The 18,655-nt window shown below is 38.7% G+C and overlaps 4 protein-coding genes across 4 annotated transcripts; 1 reads left to right on the top strand and 3 right to left on the bottom strand.

Annotated features, from left to right (window-relative positions):
* Positions 1 to 4,625: 4,625 nt before the first annotated feature.
* Positions 4,626 to 7,067, top strand: LOC126798547 (probable WRKY transcription factor 72). Its single transcript, XM_050525550.1, has 4 exons — positions 4,626 to 4,996; positions 5,231 to 5,770; positions 5,850 to 5,963; positions 6,059 to 7,067. The coding sequence occupies exons 1-4, from the start codon at positions 4,919 to 4,921 to the stop codon at positions 6,806 to 6,808; spliced, it is 1,482 nt and encodes a 493-aa protein (XP_050381507.1). The 5' UTR covers positions 4,626 to 4,918; the 3' UTR covers positions 6,809 to 7,067.
* A 150-nt stretch (positions 7,068 to 7,217) lies between these two features.
* Positions 7,218 to 11,790, bottom strand: LOC126798542 (translation factor GUF1 homolog, mitochondrial). The gene is made up of 12 exons (XM_050525546.1): positions 11,395 to 11,790; positions 10,271 to 11,021; positions 10,044 to 10,200; positions 9,872 to 9,926; positions 9,563 to 9,630; positions 9,383 to 9,487; positions 9,210 to 9,281; positions 8,650 to 8,763; positions 8,115 to 8,255; positions 7,965 to 8,024; positions 7,703 to 7,878; positions 7,218 to 7,438 (listed from the first exon to the last, which is right to left on the bottom strand). Exons 1-11 carry the CDS (start codon positions 11,716 to 11,718, stop codon positions 7,710 to 7,712), a joined length of 2,016 nt encoding a protein of 671 aa, XP_050381503.1. The 5' UTR covers positions 11,719 to 11,790; the 3' UTR covers positions 7,218 to 7,438; positions 7,703 to 7,709.
* Positions 11,791 to 12,751: 961 nt separating this feature from the next.
* LOC126798544 (uncharacterized) lies at positions 12,752 to 15,378 on the bottom strand. The gene is made up of 4 exons (XM_050525548.1): positions 15,244 to 15,378; positions 14,662 to 15,149; positions 13,413 to 14,013; positions 12,752 to 13,326 (listed from the first exon to the last, which is right to left on the bottom strand). The coding sequence occupies exons 1-4, from the start codon at positions 15,331 to 15,333 to the stop codon at positions 12,871 to 12,873; spliced, it is 1,635 nt and encodes a 544-aa protein (XP_050381505.1). The 5' UTR covers positions 15,334 to 15,378; the 3' UTR covers positions 12,752 to 12,870.
* A 268-nt stretch (positions 15,379 to 15,646) lies between these two features.
* Positions 15,647 to 18,617, bottom strand: LOC126797407 (uncharacterized). Its single transcript, XM_050524042.1, is given in 5 exon segments — positions 15,647 to 16,084; positions 16,194 to 16,788; positions 17,354 to 17,435; positions 17,438 to 17,833; positions 18,551 to 18,617. Coding segments are annotated over 5 exon segments (1,578 nt in total).
* Positions 18,618 to 18,655: the final 38 nt, after the last annotated feature.

The raw sequence follows: 18,655 nt of genomic DNA, 5'->3' as shown, positions 1-18,655 counted from the left end.
CACAGTGCACCAAATATGCGGACGTCGCCGCTTCCGGCAATTGGCGACACGCAATGATAGCGCAGAAAGTGTCGACTGTGCTCCCCCCACTCAACGCTATTTTCTATGCTGGCCGAAACTTCATCGCGGGCCTATAGCGGCTGTAATATGTAAATTTCCTATAAACTTGAAATTTCTGGAAATTTACATATTTGACCGTTGTGGGCCTAAGATGGAGCTCCGGCCGGTATAGACACAAGCTCCGGGAAGAGGGGGTCCGACCGACATAATTAGTCGCATGACCGCTTTGACAGGTTTCATTAAAGAGTTGAAGGGTTCGATCGATCAAGTAGGTACATCTTTTTTCAGTCTGCCAGATGTATGTTTCCATATGGACATGGTCTTCCTGATTGTTTACCCTAGATGACAATAAGAGGTCAGTGTATATTAGTCAAGATCGCAACACATATATATAACTATATCGACTTACTGTAATTGCATGCAGTAGTAGATATCAAAATTAAATCAATTACGTACTCAAAATAACATTAAGCGTTACTAGTTAAGAATCCAATCCAATTGCTTATATCACAGAGATATATAGTTATAATATTAATGATCAGAAGAACAACAGCAGTTGTATCTTTAATTATAATTTAAGTTGTTGTAACTTGCTTTCGTCCTCGCTCACCCAGTAGGGGCCAGCCCACCAATGTGGTTTAAGAGTTGTGATCAGTTAAGTTTTATAAAAAATTAAAACATTTAGATATGATCATGCTCTTTAAATCATTTAATGAGAAACATACTAAGTTTATTAATCACGGGAAAACAATGCAAAACATGCATGATGACCATCAATAATAGCAAGTCAGTGGTGACCGATCCTAACGACTAGGAGGCGAATGAGTCTTCTCTTAAATCAAGGTCGACTGCCTTTGTTGAAACAACAAAGGAGTAAGAGTGTCTATCTACTGGAATGCCCTCAATAATACTGTAAGATGTGGATCCTATAATAAACAGGGCATTGCCCATCCGGAGGTTCATGGTCATCGATACCATAGAATTACTTAGAATGCTAGGGTCTCGTTCACTCTCAGGTCTACACACTAATTTCACAATCCGCCTATCCTCGGGTTTTAGCCTTTCTAAACCTTATATGTAATTTTCAGTAAGAAAAATTCATCGAGGTATAGACAATGAATTTAATGGGCACGAAATATACAAAGGGGGTTAGCTCACCATACTTGGAAATAATGTGTAGCCAATGCTCAATCCACGATCCTACTTCCGCTAAGCGAAAGCCTTTGCCAAGCATCCAAGTCTCGAAATAATCGATCAATGAGCGACTGTAAATATAAAATAATTAAATGTTGCTACACGAACGAAATAAGAGGTTTGACTCCTTATTCCTGGTTTGACCAAAGTAATGGTCAAATATCGATTATAGCTAAGTATGCTACCCACTTATTGACATATTTCTTTGAGTACTGTCGAGTATTCGTATCTATTACCTTAGTCACACTCATACAAATACGTAACAAATTAATATGTCGACAATATAAGGTAGTGTAACTTACGACTTAGGTTTTTAAGTCGTATTAGCTATAAATCGATACTCTAAATTTTACTAAGGACACCCAATATAGATTTTCCAATTTAAAACTTGCCGAATACGCAAATGAAAATGAGCGGGAAATCTACCTCAATGAGTCTTAGCTAGAAAGACGTCTTCTTGTCGGGAGGTTGACATTGTTGTCGCAAATCTCCTATTTCCTTGTTTGCTCATAACCAAAAGTTGTAAAAATTCACGTACAAACTTCAAAGATACCAACTTGGATATTTGATTCATATCTTCAGTTCCAACTAGAAATCAAATGAGGTAAAGTCCCAAAGACTTGTGGAATTTACCTCTAGAATTTCTAGAAAATATAGTCGACGTTGTTAGCTTTACAATCCCCTCTATGCTTTAATCTCATTGCCCAATGATGCTCTGCTGCTCTCCTTCAGTTCTTTCCTAATCCGGAATCGATGCAATAGGTTAGAATTTGGATACAAATATGCAGAGAAAGGAGTAGAGGACCAAGAAGATCACTGAATTTGGCTCTTATACGAACTCAGGAACTGATTAGGACACCCATACTATGTAATCACTAATCACCAAATGACCAAATTCCAACTTCTTGTCTTCAATTCTGAGAATTCAGTGACATGGTGCTACCTCCTTAACTCTTAAATCAAGACGGAAATGATCAACACAAGGTCCTAACCCTAGAAATAATGAATTTCCAAAACAGTGGCAGTGAAGCTCACCTTTCGACTTCATGATTTGATAAAATCAAAATGGCTTCAGTCCTTCAATCGATTCCTCTTCAATTTCCCTTCTTCTCAATTAATCTTCGACTGGTTTCAGTAACTAAACAAGTGGATTTCGATGATGATTGCACCAATGAACACATGCAGAAGAATAACAAGTCTGGGTTGAGTTCTAAACTTCTAATCGATTGAATGGAAAGCTAGAGAATAAAAAGTAATCGAATATGAAAGGAAGTAAAGATTTCGATAAAAGGTAAGTGATTTCTTACCTAGAAACCGTAGAGAATCATAATCCAATCGAATTGGAAGATGATGAACAATGGATGTGGAGAACTCGGATTTCCAACTCTTTGGTCTCTACTCCAATCATCTGCATGTCGGTATAGGGAGGATGGCGTCGTCGAGATAGGCCGATATGGCGCTGCTGGCACTGTGCCGTAGTCGGAGTTGACCAGAAAATCCGGGTCGACCCGTTTCCTCCTTGGCGGGTTGTCAAGTCTGAAAGAGAGAGAATGCAGAGAGAAAGAGACGATGTCTGTTGGGTTTAGGTCTTTGACCAAGGTCTGACCTTCTCCTGCTTTTAAATAAGGAAATGGAGGGTGAAGAGTAGAAGGTGGAGAATTGATTCAATGGCTAGAATTAAAAGCCTCGGTCAGAATTTTAAATGAAAAGAAAAGTAATTATAATGGAGGGCTAGGATCACATTTGGGAAAAGGTGGAAGAGACAAATGGCCAAGATCTCTTCACCAATTTTCTGAATAAAAAGAAATGATTTTTCAAGATTGCAAAACTTTGAAAAATCATAAAAAGTAGCTCAAAGATAAAAAAAATAATCCGGAAGTACCGGTGAACTCGTAACGACTTAAACTTAATTGTCATAGGTTGAGATTGAAAAGTTAACGAATTTAAAAAATGGTCGTAAGAAGAAATGACGTGTTATTTTAGAATTTTACCAATGATTACTAATTTTGTCGTCATCTCCAAAATCAATACGGTAAAATTCTCGAAACTCACATATATTGTCTAGAACTCCAAAAGATAGCTATGAGAATTGGATCAAGAATTCCAGATTGTTTTTTTTTTTTGGAAAAGCTAGCGTTTGTCTTAATTGGTTAGATGGTCACTGTACAAATATAATATTTACAAACCCTAAAAGTCATATATCTCCAAGACAATTTGGTTTGGAACTTCAGATCAGTTTCTCAGATATGTTATAAAATTTGATTTATAAGAACCATATTAATATCATGATGATCAAACAATTTAATAACACAAACAGTCGATCACGTACATTTTGATATTCAATATATACATGGGTGTCGATCTCAAACAGTAATGGATGAGATTTGCATGAGCAGATCCAAACAAGTTATTACAAATCCTGCTATGCTCAGATCCCGAAATGATTAATTAAATCTAAAACATGAAGAGGTGCCCGGGTTTAAATCTAAATTCGGTCGTTAACTGATTTGACATATCAGAGCCTTTAAGAATAACCTTCAGAGTAGTTGTACTATATACGTAGTTACGTGCTATATACATGTTGTTCAATGCTTACATTTTTAAGAGAACATATTAAATAGGTAGATATATATTGTGGAGAAAGCTGACTAATTAATCAAGATTATAATGTTTGCATATGTATACAACAAGTTATAAATGCATTCACGATAATATGAAGTTTCTTTTGTCTTGAATTATTTTATTTAAATGGATAATATCATACACGCGGTTTTGTGTTACATCTAATTATAAGTTTGACTTATCAAAACACTCTCGCTTGTATTATAGTCTTTAATTACAGATATATATGCTTCTAACCTTCTATAGTTTCACATTTTATAAGTGTTATCTAACTCGATCCAGGGGTTACATATTAGTTTACATTACATTTTCTCCTTCATAACCTTCATTAGTTTGTGCTACCAGATATTGGACAATTATGAAACATAATAGGTGAGTTGTTGAAGTCTGGCCCGGTGTATGACAAGCGTATCGACTGCTGACAGTGATGAATACGTTAATATTCTTGGGCTGCTGCTGCCTTCTATCGATCACCAATATTATTGTAACTAATTCACACGATCCCAACTGGCTTGACTTAATTAGCCATGTGGATCCAAACTTGTACGAAGCTTCAAAGATGTAGTGCTATTGCTACAAGTCTTCTACTACATCATATGAAAATATATGTATATTATACATATTCTACATGAATAAATGAATACAATACAAGTCGGCTGTGCCCGCATCCTAAGCTCTCTGGAAGCTCATAAATATGTCCCTCAAATATGGAAATTGAAACGTAAAAATCCTTGTTAAATTTTAAGTCTTAGCTAATCTGGAGGAATTGGTAATATAAAAGAGACTGGCTCGCTGCAGAGAGTTGACATTATTTCTGCGCCTGCGTAATGAGCGATCAGATGATTACCTGGTTCGTCAACTTCGATAATTTATATTAGGAGCCTGAAAGTAATGGGTGGTTAACCCCATGTCCTCATCTCTACCTCCTATGGATATTTATAATCAAGTTATTTGTGTTGTAAGCGAGAATAAATTGTGTTAGAGCAAAAGTACAAATCTGCTGGCTGCTGTATATATAAGCAAGAGAGATATATCATCGAGAATGCCAAACTCTAATTCAACAGCTGCAGCTGTGGAAACTAAGGTCGAATCTTTTGGCTACCAAGGACACTGTAAGGAGGTATGTCTGTTCATGTCATAGTTACCTTCATCGATCTCCTCATTTACTATTTTACTTGATGTTTTGATCTCTTCCTATAGTCAGGATCGATTCGATCATCATCGATCATATATATAGTCAGATTGATTGAATTACACAGTGACATCATCTTGATTATAATTCATCAAGGAGATGCATGCAGACAGTTCTAATGTTAATTAATTTTGATTGCTTCATGTTAATTTTGATATATAGGAGAATCATGAACTTGTTAATGCCAAAGCTGAAATGAGTGAGGTCAGAGAAGAAAATGAGAGACTGAAAAAGACGTTAGAGCATACGATGAAGGATTACCAGTCTCTACAGTTGCGCCTTTTCGACATCCTCAAACAAGAACCTCATTCCAAGAAGGCTACTGTGAGTGCCACCACCTCTAGCTCCCATGTCGAAACTGAAGAACCTCATGATCAGCTTTTATCTCTTTGCCTTGGAAGAAGTCCAAGAGACCCTAAAGATGTAAGTGATGAGAGCAAACTTGTACAGGTTGATCATCACCAAGACCTGAAGGCCAACCTTACTCTTGGATTAGGGTCTAAATTGCAGTTGCCTACCGAGCTTGTTTTGAGCGGTCCAATTCCAGAGAATAGTTCCGAAGAGCCCAAGGAATCAGAAGCGTCCCCATCAAGTACTAAAATACCAAAAACAATAAGAAATGAAGATGATGAAGCTTCGCAGCAAGCCAATGCTGCCAAAAGAGCCAGGGTTTCTGTGAGAGCCAGATGTGACACCCCCACGGTACAACTACACCACATGAATTTGTTCTCTCACAAAAGAATTTCTGTTGTTACAATTCTTCTGCTCAATTTATCTACAGATGATTGATGGATGCCAATGGAGGAAATATGGACAGAAGATTGCGAAAGGAAATCCATGCCCGCGAGCATACTATCGATGCACGGTTGCACCAGGATGCCCTGTTAGAAAGCAGGTCAGATCCTTGTTACATGAGAGATATTCACTTTTCTATTACCACAATTTAAACAGTTTTTGAAGCTAATATGTGTGTTTGATATGAATTTTCAGGTGCAAAGATGTATTGACGACATGTCTATCTTAATCACAACCTACGAAGGAAATCACAACCACCCACTTCCAATGACCGCCACTTCCATGGCTTCCACCACCTCTGCTGCAGCTTCCATGTTATTATCCGGCTCTTCAACATCTCAGCTTCCAGGTCTTGGTTCCAGTAATGGCCTAGGTTTTGGTCTCTTTGATAATTCGAGACAACAACAGCACTACATGCCTAAACTTTCCTCATCCCCTTTGTTTCCCACAGTCACTCTAGATCTCACATCTTCTCCTTCCCCTTCAAACCAATACTGCACATTTCCTCCAAATCTAAGCTTTTATTCCTCAGAATCCAACATCAATTTACCAAGCAGTTGGCCCAATGGATACACTAGATTTGGGACACCATTTGACAGAAAGAACCAAGAGTATTTCCATTCCAATCACCAAACTTCTTCTCAGGTGTCCTTAACAGAGTCACTGACAAAGGCAATCACATCAGACCCTAATTTCAAGTCAGTAATTGCTGTAGCGCTCTCATCTATGGTTGGAGGTGGTGCTACAAGTTATGGAAGCCAAGGAATAGGGGAAAGATTAGGGCAGCACTTGACACAGAACGGGAAAGGCTGCGCATCAAGCATTTTCAACATGTCATCTTCTGATTCTCAGAAGGCAAACTTAACGCTTCTCCAGCCTCCACTGCCATTTCCCGAGTCCAAGAGCACCACATCGTCCCCTGCCATCAGGGATAAAAGTCTATAAATTATGTGATTGGAAGCTGAATTTCCACTAGGCGGACAATCTCAGATGTTATTTTGTCAGACTGTCAATATGGACTATCAAATGTGCAACTGTTACTCAAATGTGTGGTATAGATCAACAGTTTGACAAGATCACATGTCAGATATGTCGAATTTTTCAGCAGTTACTGTAATCAAGAGATATAGGCGTTTATTTACAAGCTCACCCTGTTCTGAAACTATGATTATCAAGTAATAATATTGCAGCACATTACCAACTGTTTAATTCTTTGATACAAAGTTTGGGTGCTCAGAAATCAGCTCTAATCGGCATTCTTCCGTGTGCATCAAAAGATATTAGAGAAAAAGACAGTTTACGCTACCAACTAACCAAAATTATTTGTTGACCAGGTCTATAGAAGCAATATACTAGAATCAAAGTGTGATCTGTAAGAAGAAAAAAAACTATCAGTTCGTTCAAAAATTGGTCTTTCTCCACTCCAAACCTTCGATAACTATAAGACAGCCTCTTTGAAGACAATGCCCTGCCATTACTTTTATTTTGATATTCCAACAGTTTCCTCTACCCCATTATGTTCCTCACTGTGAAAGCTAGCCAAAATAATCTTTACGTGAACACCAAGGATTGCTCCTACAACAAGCCAGAGAAACAATGGGCCTTCAAAATCGTCACATGGAAGTGGGAAAAACCAAAATTTGTTGTCACTAAGTTCACTAACCCAAGAAATGAGTAAATATATAAAAACTTCCTCTCCTACTACGACAAAACTCAGAGTGAAAAATGTAATTTGGTCATGAGACAAAACTTATTGTAATACTTATGGTGCAATAGATAAATCACAGCATACAAATGCAAAGGGAACATATATTTACTTAGTAAGAAATCCGGCCTTACCAGCAGGCTATTTAGAACTCTTTAGTAGTTCATGAAATGCCTCCTGAGGTATATCTACAGAACCAACACGCTTCATTCGCTTCTTCCCTTCCTTTTGCTTGTCTAATAGCTTCCTCTTTCGAGAAACATCACCACCATAACACTTGGCAAGAACATTTTTCCTCATAGCAGAAATCCTAAGATAAACATAGAGAAGCTTAGCTGCATAGTACATGTTCGAATAATCAGAGTATGAGAAGCAGAAACATTAGATAATACTTACGTCTCCCTTGCAACAACCTTTGTTCCAATTGCAGCTTGTATAGTTATCTCAAACATTTGCCTGCTCAAAATCAAAGATCTCGACATACTAAAATAACGGGGGAAAATGGAGTAAATTATAATTTAGTAAAGGCTGTAAAGCTAAGCATACCTGTCTAGATATCTCTTCAGCTTATCCACGAGTTCACGACCAATACGTTGCGCCTTCAAATTATGAACAATAGTTGCCATTGCATCGACTGGTTGTCCATTTAGAAGGATATCAAGTTTGACCATATCAGATTCCTGATATCTGTTGCATTGAAAAAAAGCAGAGGGAAAGAAAGGAATTCGCTGTTACCATACATAAGAAAATTACACCTGTACCTTGTCTATTATATTTAACGACTCATAAAACCATCAAAGGCAGTCAAGTATGAGCCATGAAATAAATTACTGTACTATAATGATGGAAATGCAATACGTTTCTAGCTCTTCCTTTGAGTTTAACGATCAACAACAAGAGGAATTCCTCTACCTAGGCATTAAATAGTAGTATGCTACTCATTCCGATTATGCTCACTAGAAAATTTACAGCACCAATTTACTAGAGATGCCCAATTGACACTAGCATATAATCCTTTTATATCCAGCTGGTGGATTTCTCTAGTACATCTATGTGTGTATGAATGAGAGTTGAAACTTACTCTGAATCCTCATAATCAAATGTTGCATATCCTGACGTGATACTCTTCAGTTCATTGTAAAAGTCAACGACAATTTCCCTCAAAGGAATGCGATACTTCATGAAAGCTCGTTGACTGCATAGATCAGATAAGATTGTCTCATTCTCAGACGAGCTTAATAAGCAAATACACTACATGCGTAAGTAAAAGCAACATCCCAGGGATTACTTACTTATCCATCATTTCTAGTAATGCACACAATTTAGATCTTATGAGCATGAAACCCATGCTCAAAATATTTTACACCAAAATGAAACAGCTGATAGCCAAATTCTGATTAAATTATATTCTTTTCATAATTAAATGTTACCAGCAATGGTTGGTGAGGCAGGAAATAATTAAGCAAGATGCTTGAAACAAAACCTTATAGTTTTTTTTTGTCAATAAAACCTTATAGTATTGTATATATGTTTAACTATAAGGTTTACTTTATGTATATTGCTATCAGGAAAAACATATCGGGCCTGCAACATATATTTTCATCTTTCCTATCAGTCTATGACATATCATCGAAGAATTACCTGTCCATGAATGTATACTCCAATTGCTGACCTCTCCGCTCAGAGCAAAGAGTGATTACGGCCCCCACATACCTTCAATTGGAAAACAAATTAACTTTGGTTCTGCAGTATGAAAATCTGCCTCCCAGTGCAAAGTGCACATAAGAACATGCTAAGGATGTGCGAGAGCTTACTCACTAGGAATAATGATGGTAGCTAGAACTGTAGGTTCCCAACAAGCCGTTATTTGTTTCTTGGAGTTTGCGACCAATGCAGCAGGATTCTGAACTTCTACTTTGCTAGAATAGAATGAACATTATGTTAGGTAACCCTTATGACATGAAAATTATACAAAGATAGCAATAAACACATACCTCCCATCAGAATACTCATAGATATAAGGAACAGTTGGAATGGTAGAAATTACATGAGCTCCATGTTCCTGTAATCCACATCTTCTATAAGTGAATGTAAATTTGCAATCAATAAATTACTAAATGAATTTTTTTCTTTAAAAAAAGAAAAAAACCACAACGTTTTTATTCTGGCGTTGAAGAAAAGGTCTAACTTTTATTTTTAACAGGAGGGAGAAACATGAGATCTCTTAATCAGTTAACTGTGTCTAACTTTTCATACAGAATGATACCTTCATTAAAAAAAATCCCTAGTCACTATTTGGTTACCTGTTCAAGCCGCTGGTGAAAAACATCCATGTGAAGTAACCCTAGGAAACCACACCTACAGTTCAACAAGATAGTCATAACATAAAAAATTATATCAAAATAATAGAAAATCATGGTAGAAGCAAACCCCTTGTTTGCCAATGCAAAATCGTTTTACTAATGATTTCTGTACCTAAAACCCAGACCTAGGGCTGTGCTACTCTCCCTGGTTACAGACACACTAGCATCATTGCAGGTCAGTCTCTCAATTGCATGGTTTAGTGCCTCAAAGTCAGATCCATCAGCAGGGTAAAGCCCAGAAAAAACCATGTGTTTTGCAGGCTTGAATCCTACAATAATGGTGTTCATTAGTGACAATAGGATACCTTAGATACAAGTAATGAATAGGTATATAAATACCTGACAGGGGCTGGACTATGGTTTTATTATGATGAAGTGTGTCCCCAATACGTGCCTCTTTGGTCGAACGCATGCCACTCACAACATACCCAACTTGTCCAGTATGAAGGACTCCTGTGGAAGTAAGCTCGGGATGCATGATCCCAACATCCAAAATGTCATAAGCTTGGCCAGTTGCAGCAGAAGCAATTTTGTCCCCCTTACGCAGCATCCCATCAACAACGGCAACATGGCATATAACTCCTTTATATTCATCATAGTATGAATCCAACAAAAGCATTCGCAAAGGCAAATTGCTCTTCCCAGGTGGAGGTGGTATGCGTTCTATAACTGCAGGAAGCACATGCTCAAGACCCTGTCCCGTTTTTGCAGATGTTAAAAGAGCATCACTTGCGTCAAGATCAAACATCGACTTAAGTTGAGCTTTGACACGTTCGGGATCAGCAGTCGGCTGGTCAATCTTGTTAATGACGGGTATCACTGCCAAGTTAGATTCAAACGCAAGATAAAAGTTTGCCACAGTTTGCGCTTGAACACCCTGAGCAGCATCAACAACCAAAAGGGCACCCTGGCAAGCAGCTAGTGATCTCGATACCTCATAGCTAAAGTCCACATGTCCGGGTGTGTCAATCAGATTCAGAAGAAAACTTGGTTCTTCACTGCCTCCATCTTTCCCCACACCATGAAAACTATGCCTGTGGAACATGGTAGCTGTCTGCGCTTTTACAGTAATTCCCCTTTCTCTCTCCACCTACCATAACCCAAATCAGAATGTCATCTCAAGCACTACATTTTTCTTTTTCCTACAAAGGTTCCTTCCTAAACTAAGCTAACAAAATCAAGAGCTTCAAATCCAACCAAAAGTAAAAAAGAAACTTGAACTGTATGCCTTACATCACAAGTAAACCACACTATCAAAATGGGCATAAGAACAGCATACACTTCTCCATTTTCTCAATATCAAAAAAGTCCTGAACTTTATGCATACAATATAAAAAACACAACACAATTCAGCTAAGAAAACCAAACCCACTAACCAAACAACTATAACAACCCCAAATCCAAAACAAAGCAACAACCTTTCCTCCTCAAAACTACAAAAACAATGAACAAAGATCACATACCTGCAATTTGTCAAGGTACTGAGGCTGACCATGGCCTCTCTTAATGGTCCCAGTGAGCTCCAGGAGCCTATCAGCCAGAGTAGACTTGCCATGATCGACATGGGCGATAATGGAGAAGTTCCTGATCCTCTCAGTTGGGTACTGGCTCAAATCCACGGCATTCTCTTTGCTGTTCTGCCGAGAATGGGAGCAAAAAGCTCGAACTGGGTAGTTGAGTCGGGAATGAGAAGAAGATAAAGGGTTTAAGGTGGAGTAGTGGGTTTGGAGTAAAGAAAGGTTCTTTGGTGGTTTCAGGGTTTTAGAGGCTCTGCTGAGAAAACCCATTTCGGGGTTTAACGAGAGCTTTTTGGGGAGCTGAGACGACTACGGCGGAGCTTATATTTCATTTCTGTTTTGGGATGAGTCATGGAGATCAGTACAACGTCGTCGTTTTAGTTTGGGCTGGACATGTTTGGTCCTTTTCTTCATGATGGGCCCCAGAAGCCGGTACCATATTGTGTTCTGAAAGCCAAGTGGTTTCAAACTTTCAATAAACAACAAAGATGGGTAAAGCTCTCTCCTTTCGTGAAGAATGAAGATAAAGGTCTTCCCTTTTGTTGTGTTGATCTTGATTTGTAGTGTGTTTATTGGATTGCCCGTCAAAACCGGTTCAGGTAAAGTTAAGCTGTGATGATAAACTAGTATATGATGTTGGATATATGTTTCCTGATTTGGCTGTTTGTTTATCTGTTGAAGAATCTGTTATGGTTACTTAGCTTTAATAATATGCATGGGTTTCCTTTTGGCAAGATTTGATTCAATATAGCACCTAAATTTTGGTTATTTTCTTATGGACTTTCTGCAGTAATGTTATGTATGCTCGCTGCCTCGCTTCGACTTAATGATCGCAATTCGCTAAAAGCATCAGAACCCCGAGGCTACTTGCACTCTAACACTTCTTGATGGGCATTATTAAGTCGATACTTGTATGCTATGCTGGTCTCAAATATAAGAATTGCTGGATCCTTTGTTTGTGCATAATATAGGGGATTGACCTGATTGTAACTTTTGTAAGTCACAGTCATTGCAACTTTGACTCATCTCAGCATTTCTCATTATGCTTTGTTTAGACATTCTCTGTTGGTGAACCTTTGGCTTGCTTGACTACCAGTGAGTTTGCTTTTATCAATCTGCGTGCTTAGTTCTTTTCATAGCATTACATTCTCCCCTGCATTTTGAATCCAGTAGCTTTTCCACCTTGGATTGTTCTAATCCTGTTTCATTTACCAGGATATCATTTCTATTGAAGCTTATAGAGATATCAAACCACTATAAATGATAGCTACATATAGAATGGATAATGCTCTTATTTCTGTAATATCAAACACTATGCACCTTGTGGTATTGAGATCTTTTGCAGATTCATTATTCTCATTATTAATAGATCATAACTTTAGAGAAAAGATACATTTTGCACCGAGGGGATATTTGTAGTTGTTAAACACAAAAGGCATAGAACGAGGTTCCTGCAGTGTAATTTGGGTTAACAAATCCATTAAAGACCTTGTAACCATTACCGACATAAATGCAGCCATTGCTCACTGAAATTCCCCCATACACAGTTGCTCCTGTATCATACGACCATAAAATTTTCCCTGTCTTGGCATTCATTGCAAATATTGGTCCTTGTCGGTGAGTGGATCCACCAAAAACAACACCATTAGCCACAGTAACTGCAGCTGGGGAGGTAGCATCATTAGTATTGGCCGTAGACCATAAGATTTTCCCACTGCGAGCCTCCATCGCTACCCATCCACCAGCTATTGTAGTATTCTGGGAGGGTTTTAGGGTGAAATTCTTATGTTGGCTGTTGGCAATGTTAGTATAGACCCTTTTTTCATCAGTGGCTGCACCCCACATGGCTCCTCCTCCTAGACCTCCTGGTCCAGCTTCCTGTATACAAGTATGTTTCTTAGTAACTAAATTGAAATAAGACCAATAACTTATAACAGTTAATCTAGTTCAACTAGGAAACTAACCGTAGACCAGAGTAAGCTGCCAGTGTCTCGATCCAGAGCCCATGCATACCCGCTTTTCTGAACAGCAACTACAATATCTCTCTTAGTTCCATTAATTTTTGTGGTAAGCATCATTGGTGCTTCCCCAAAATCTGCGTCTGGACTAGGACCGGGCGGGCACCTTGGATCCAAATGCCTATGGCATGCACCAAACCATAAATCATAGCCTCCTAGCTGCTTGTACCATTTGATTTTGCCAGTATCTAGATCAAGAGCTACAAAAGAATCAGAGTGGTTATCAGGCTCAATGCAGGCATCTGGTTGTGATGGTATGGTTTGATTGTTTTCCTTCTCCTGGCATTCAATTATACGCTGAGGAGCTGAGTACAGGTTCGAAGTGGCAATGTAGACAAGGTTACGCTTCACATCAATAGAAGGACTACTTCCCCAGATTGCTGCACCTGCATACTCTCCAAACTTGCCAAAGTTGTCTGGTAGCATGAAGGTCTGCCACAATATTGCTCCTGTTCTGACGTCTAATTTAAGGAAGCTCCCACGAAATGTACAGCACAGATCGATTGTGAGGCCTTCTTCTAGAGAGGATGTTCCAACATAGAATCCCCTTTCAAAAGGTACATACAGCAATCAATTGGATTATATAAATTGATTTGGTGCTTCTATGCAAGCTGTATCCTGATCCACTAGATATGCTAATCACATTTTTACTACCATTATAATGCAGCACTAGCATAAGATTGACATGTCCTATGCACAGTAACATTAATTTTAAGGTTAAGTTGATTAGAGACAAGTGACTTCTTCAGATTTCACACAAAACAGATAGGGTATCTTAAATATATAATGGATCTAAATATTGTCATAAAATTAAACAAGGACTTGTATATGTTAAGTTTCCCAAAAATCTAACACCTCTGCTGACATATACAGAAACTACAAATAAAATTAAACAAAGACGTGTTACAGGCTTACAGCAAGCTATTTGGCATATTAGTGATTACTTAATAGTCAATATATCAAGTTGGCATAAAAGATTCTCATGATTCTACAGAGGCAGGCACATATAGGCATGAACCACATGGTGTCCCTTATCTTGATCCTAACTTCAACTTGTTTTGAAGTAACACCATTGACTTACTGATTAGTTTACTAGGTAGCACTGTATAATTCAAAGTAAAAGACCATACTTTCAGAAAAGTTCTTATCCTAAAATTAAAACTGAGAATCAAAATATATGGAAAACTGGACTAACCCGTTGTAATAGGTTCCAGACATGGTGACAAAGGCTCTGGTGTGATTATCAACCCTGGTAGACCAGACGAGCTTCCCATTGGACCTTTTAACAGCAATAACGTAAGCAGGACCATAAATTCCAACAATAAGCAGGTCACCGGCGATTGTTGGGGTTGATCTTGTCACTGTGGAGTTGACATTGAGAATGAAGCCAGTGTTGTTGAAGCCTGTCAACTTTTGCACATTCTTCTTCCAGACTAGGGATCCATCAGATATTTTAACGGCGTAGAGATATCCATTCCAGCTTGGAAAGTAGAGAATGTCATCAGCAATGGCTGGTGTTACAGTTATGTCTCCTCCCACAGAGAATTTCCACTTCACTCTGAGATTGGCAACTGTTGCAGGGCTTATCTTCTTTTCCGTGTTAGCATATCTTCTGTTGTACAAGTCTCCTCCATGGTTTGGCCAATCTTGTGTATTAGGCTTGTATTTCTCTGCAGAAGGCCACTGGAAACAACTCATATATATATATGAACCAACAATCTGTGAACAACCATGCCAGCAGGTAATTAACAAATTAATGAGTGTGAGGGAGGCTTACAATATTGAAACCTGAGCTTGGGAACATAACTATACATAACGTACATAGAGAAAGGAGAAAAGGAGTATTGCAGTATCCTAGGGTCGCCATTCCAGTGAAAGCTTGAAGTGGTTACACTGGATGCTTGGACTTAGCCTGCGTTTATTTATACAAGTCTAATTTTGATTCATACACTCATGCATTACATTATTTTAATCACGAGATTATATTTTATTACTGCTCATACTTCTTATAGATATAAGATACGTCATACATGCATGTAGAGCTACATTACATCAATAAGTAGCCATTTGAGTCAACACACGCTGAAGTATTTTATACTCTATTTTACTTGTATAGTAATCAAAGTTTATTCATTTGGTTTTACATCTGCTTTTTTATCTGCAGATGCCGTATAGAGTTCTTATGCAACACAGAAGGCGAACAGCGAGGTTCCAGCAGTATATGGGAATCTATATCCATTGCCAATGTAAATGCAACCCTTGCTTATGGACATGCCACCGTACACGGTTGCTCCGGTGACATAAGACCACAAGATTTTTCCCGTTTTTGAGTCCATTGCATATATCGTCCCTTGCGGGTTTGTGGATCCTCCAAACAGAACATCATTAGCCACACTAACTGGTCCAGACGAAGTTGCATTGCTGGGATTAGCCGTCGACCATAGGATTTTGCCACTAGAAGTGTCCATTGCCACCCATCCACCGGAAGTTGTTATCTTGCTAGATGGTTTGAGAGTGAAATTATTGGCACCGGAATTAGCAATGTTAGTGTACACCCTTCCCTCATCAGTAGCTGCTCCCCATATTCCTCCTCCACCGGTGCCACCAGGCCCAGCTTCCTACATCAATCGTTCTACTGTTAATTCATAATTTGATTGCATAACATCACCAATCATGCACCGATAACTAATTTTGTTTTAATTAGCAATTCAGTGAATAGTTAAGTACCGTAGACCAAACAAGACGATTATTCCGATCTAGAGGCCATGCAAACCCACTTTTCTGAACTGCAACAACCATATCCGGCAAGCTCCCATTGACTTGAGCACTAAGCATCATAGGCGCTTCCCCAAAATCAGCATCCACATTAGGTCCAGGAGGGCAAGTCGAAGCATTAAACTGGCACTGCACGAACCATACATCGGAGCCACCCAATTGCCGGTACCATTTGATATTACCAGACTTCATATCAAGTGCCAGGATTGAATTGCCATGGTTTTGAGGCTCGACACAGGCATCCGGATGAGCAGGCACAGTTGCATTGTTCTGATTTTCTTGACATTCACTTACATTTTCTGGGACAGAATATGTATTTCCGGTAGCAATATACACATGTTTCCTGAGGACATCAATTGAGGGACTACTTCCCCATATTGCTGCCCCGGAATACTGCCCCAAGTTTCCATGATTGTCCGGCAACATGAAGGTTTGCCATTTTATGGCGCCAGTTTTAACGTCTAATCTGGCAAGGCTACCACGGAAGGTACAACATTTCTCAGCACTGACGGTTTCTTCTAGGGATGACGTTCCAATATAAATACTCCTGCGTAGCATAGATGACTATATATGTAAGTAAATGTAACAAATTAGTTCTCATGATTGTTCACATAAAAAGTCGCTTTCCAACAATGATTTTGTGATAGAATGGAATGATATATTTCGTAAAAAAATATAACCTATATGACATTCTATATCTTAGTCGTCAGCAACATTCCAATATATATAATATTTGAATTGGATTGAAATCAACTATCATCATTGATCCCTACCGAATTGTGTAAGAATTTTGACTTCGCAACGTCATGTCATGATCGTAATATTAAATCACTGTAGCAATTTTTGATAAAAGTCATTGAAATATAGCTCCGTGGTTGTAGTTCTGCTGCATCAAAGATATACATGATCTTGGTAATAGTTTGATTAGTGTTTCATGAAAAACCATGACCTATTTCCTTATATTAATTGGAAAAAAAAAACTGTAAGAGTCAATTTTTCTTATAATATGATCTCCAAAATGTGTGTTTGAAGATTAATTCAGCACATTAATTACAATGCAAACTTTGAACATGCAATTTGTTTTGACAAAGTAATCTGAATTTCGGACTAACCCTTTGTAGTAAGTTCCGGACATTGTTATAAGACTTGCGGGATGTCTATCAAGAAATGTTGACCAAACGAGCCTCCCAGTTGAACGGCAACAACGACCGCAGGTGCATAGAGTCCAAAGATTAGGAGGTCACCACGAACACCAGCAATCGTCGGAGTTGATCTTGATACTGTGGTGTTGACGGCGTAAACAAAACCAGTTGTGTTAAGGCCGGTCAACGTTAGCAAGTTCTTCTTCCAAATGAGAGACCCGTCGGAAGCTCTAACGACGTAGATGTAGCCATTCCAGCTCGGAAAGTAGAGGCTGTTGTCATAAATTGCAGGCGTTGCAGTTACATGATCCCCTGCATAAAACTTCCACTTTAGGCGGAGTTTTGAAACTGTTTGGGGGCTGATCTTGGTCTCCTTAGAAGCGTATCTTCTGTTGAGATAATCTCCACCGTGGTTTGCCCAGTCCTGTGAGTTGATATAACCATTTGTATCTGCGGCATGAGGATTAAATTAGATGAAATTTTGTAGAGATGATCTTAAATAACATACAGAAATATTGAATTGCTTATGGTGAAAAAATTTGAACGAAAAGTGTGTCAGAGTGAAGCTTCACTCTGGATAGAAACTGTATATATATATATATATATATATATATATATACACGAAACTTATTGTCTGCACGGGCCGTGTATATGTGAGGCTTATCTTGACCGTTCAATTTGATACGTGGAGAAAATTTTCAGGCGATTGAGATCAAACGCTAACTTTTGTATGCAGTCGCGTAAGTCTTCTAGGTTCCCTGGTTTGCCAGAGCTGCATCTGGGTTTGTTGCGTATGAGTTTGTTGAATCAAGGAGGTACAGTAAAAAGAGAAAGAAGTTTTGTACGTGGTCTTTGCTGTCGCCGAACTTCCAAACCGAATATGCCAATGATAGTTTACAAAGACCCAATCAAAATCAAATATGCCTAGCTCGAGCTCCATTACCCAGAAGTAAATAAATGCATAAGCAAATAAAAATGGGTCTCCATTTATACAGATGAAAACTCAGATGACTCCATCTTCGAATCAAAGTCGTGCACCATATTTTCCTCTACAAACCCAATCTCAATGAGACTTCGAGCTTATCTAGCGATCACGTAATTCTTATTGTAGCTCAAACGAGCTTCGAATTGTGATTGTTTCCGGAGGCCGGGCGTGGCAGGGATGACGGCGAGGGCGTGGGGGTGGGGGCATGATAGAGCCGAGGCCGTAGTCTATGCCAATTATGCCCGTCATGTTTGTAGCACCACTCTTACATACAGTGCGTGCAATTA

The sequence above is a fragment of the Argentina anserina genome, chromosome 6, assembly GCF_933775445.1.
Source record: "Argentina anserina chromosome 6, drPotAnse1.1, whole genome shotgun sequence".
NCBI lineage: Eukaryota > Viridiplantae > Streptophyta > Magnoliopsida > Rosales > Rosaceae > Argentina > Argentina anserina.
The sequence above is the reverse complement of the archived record's forward strand: the minus strand, read 5'-3'. Positions and strand labels throughout refer to the sequence as shown.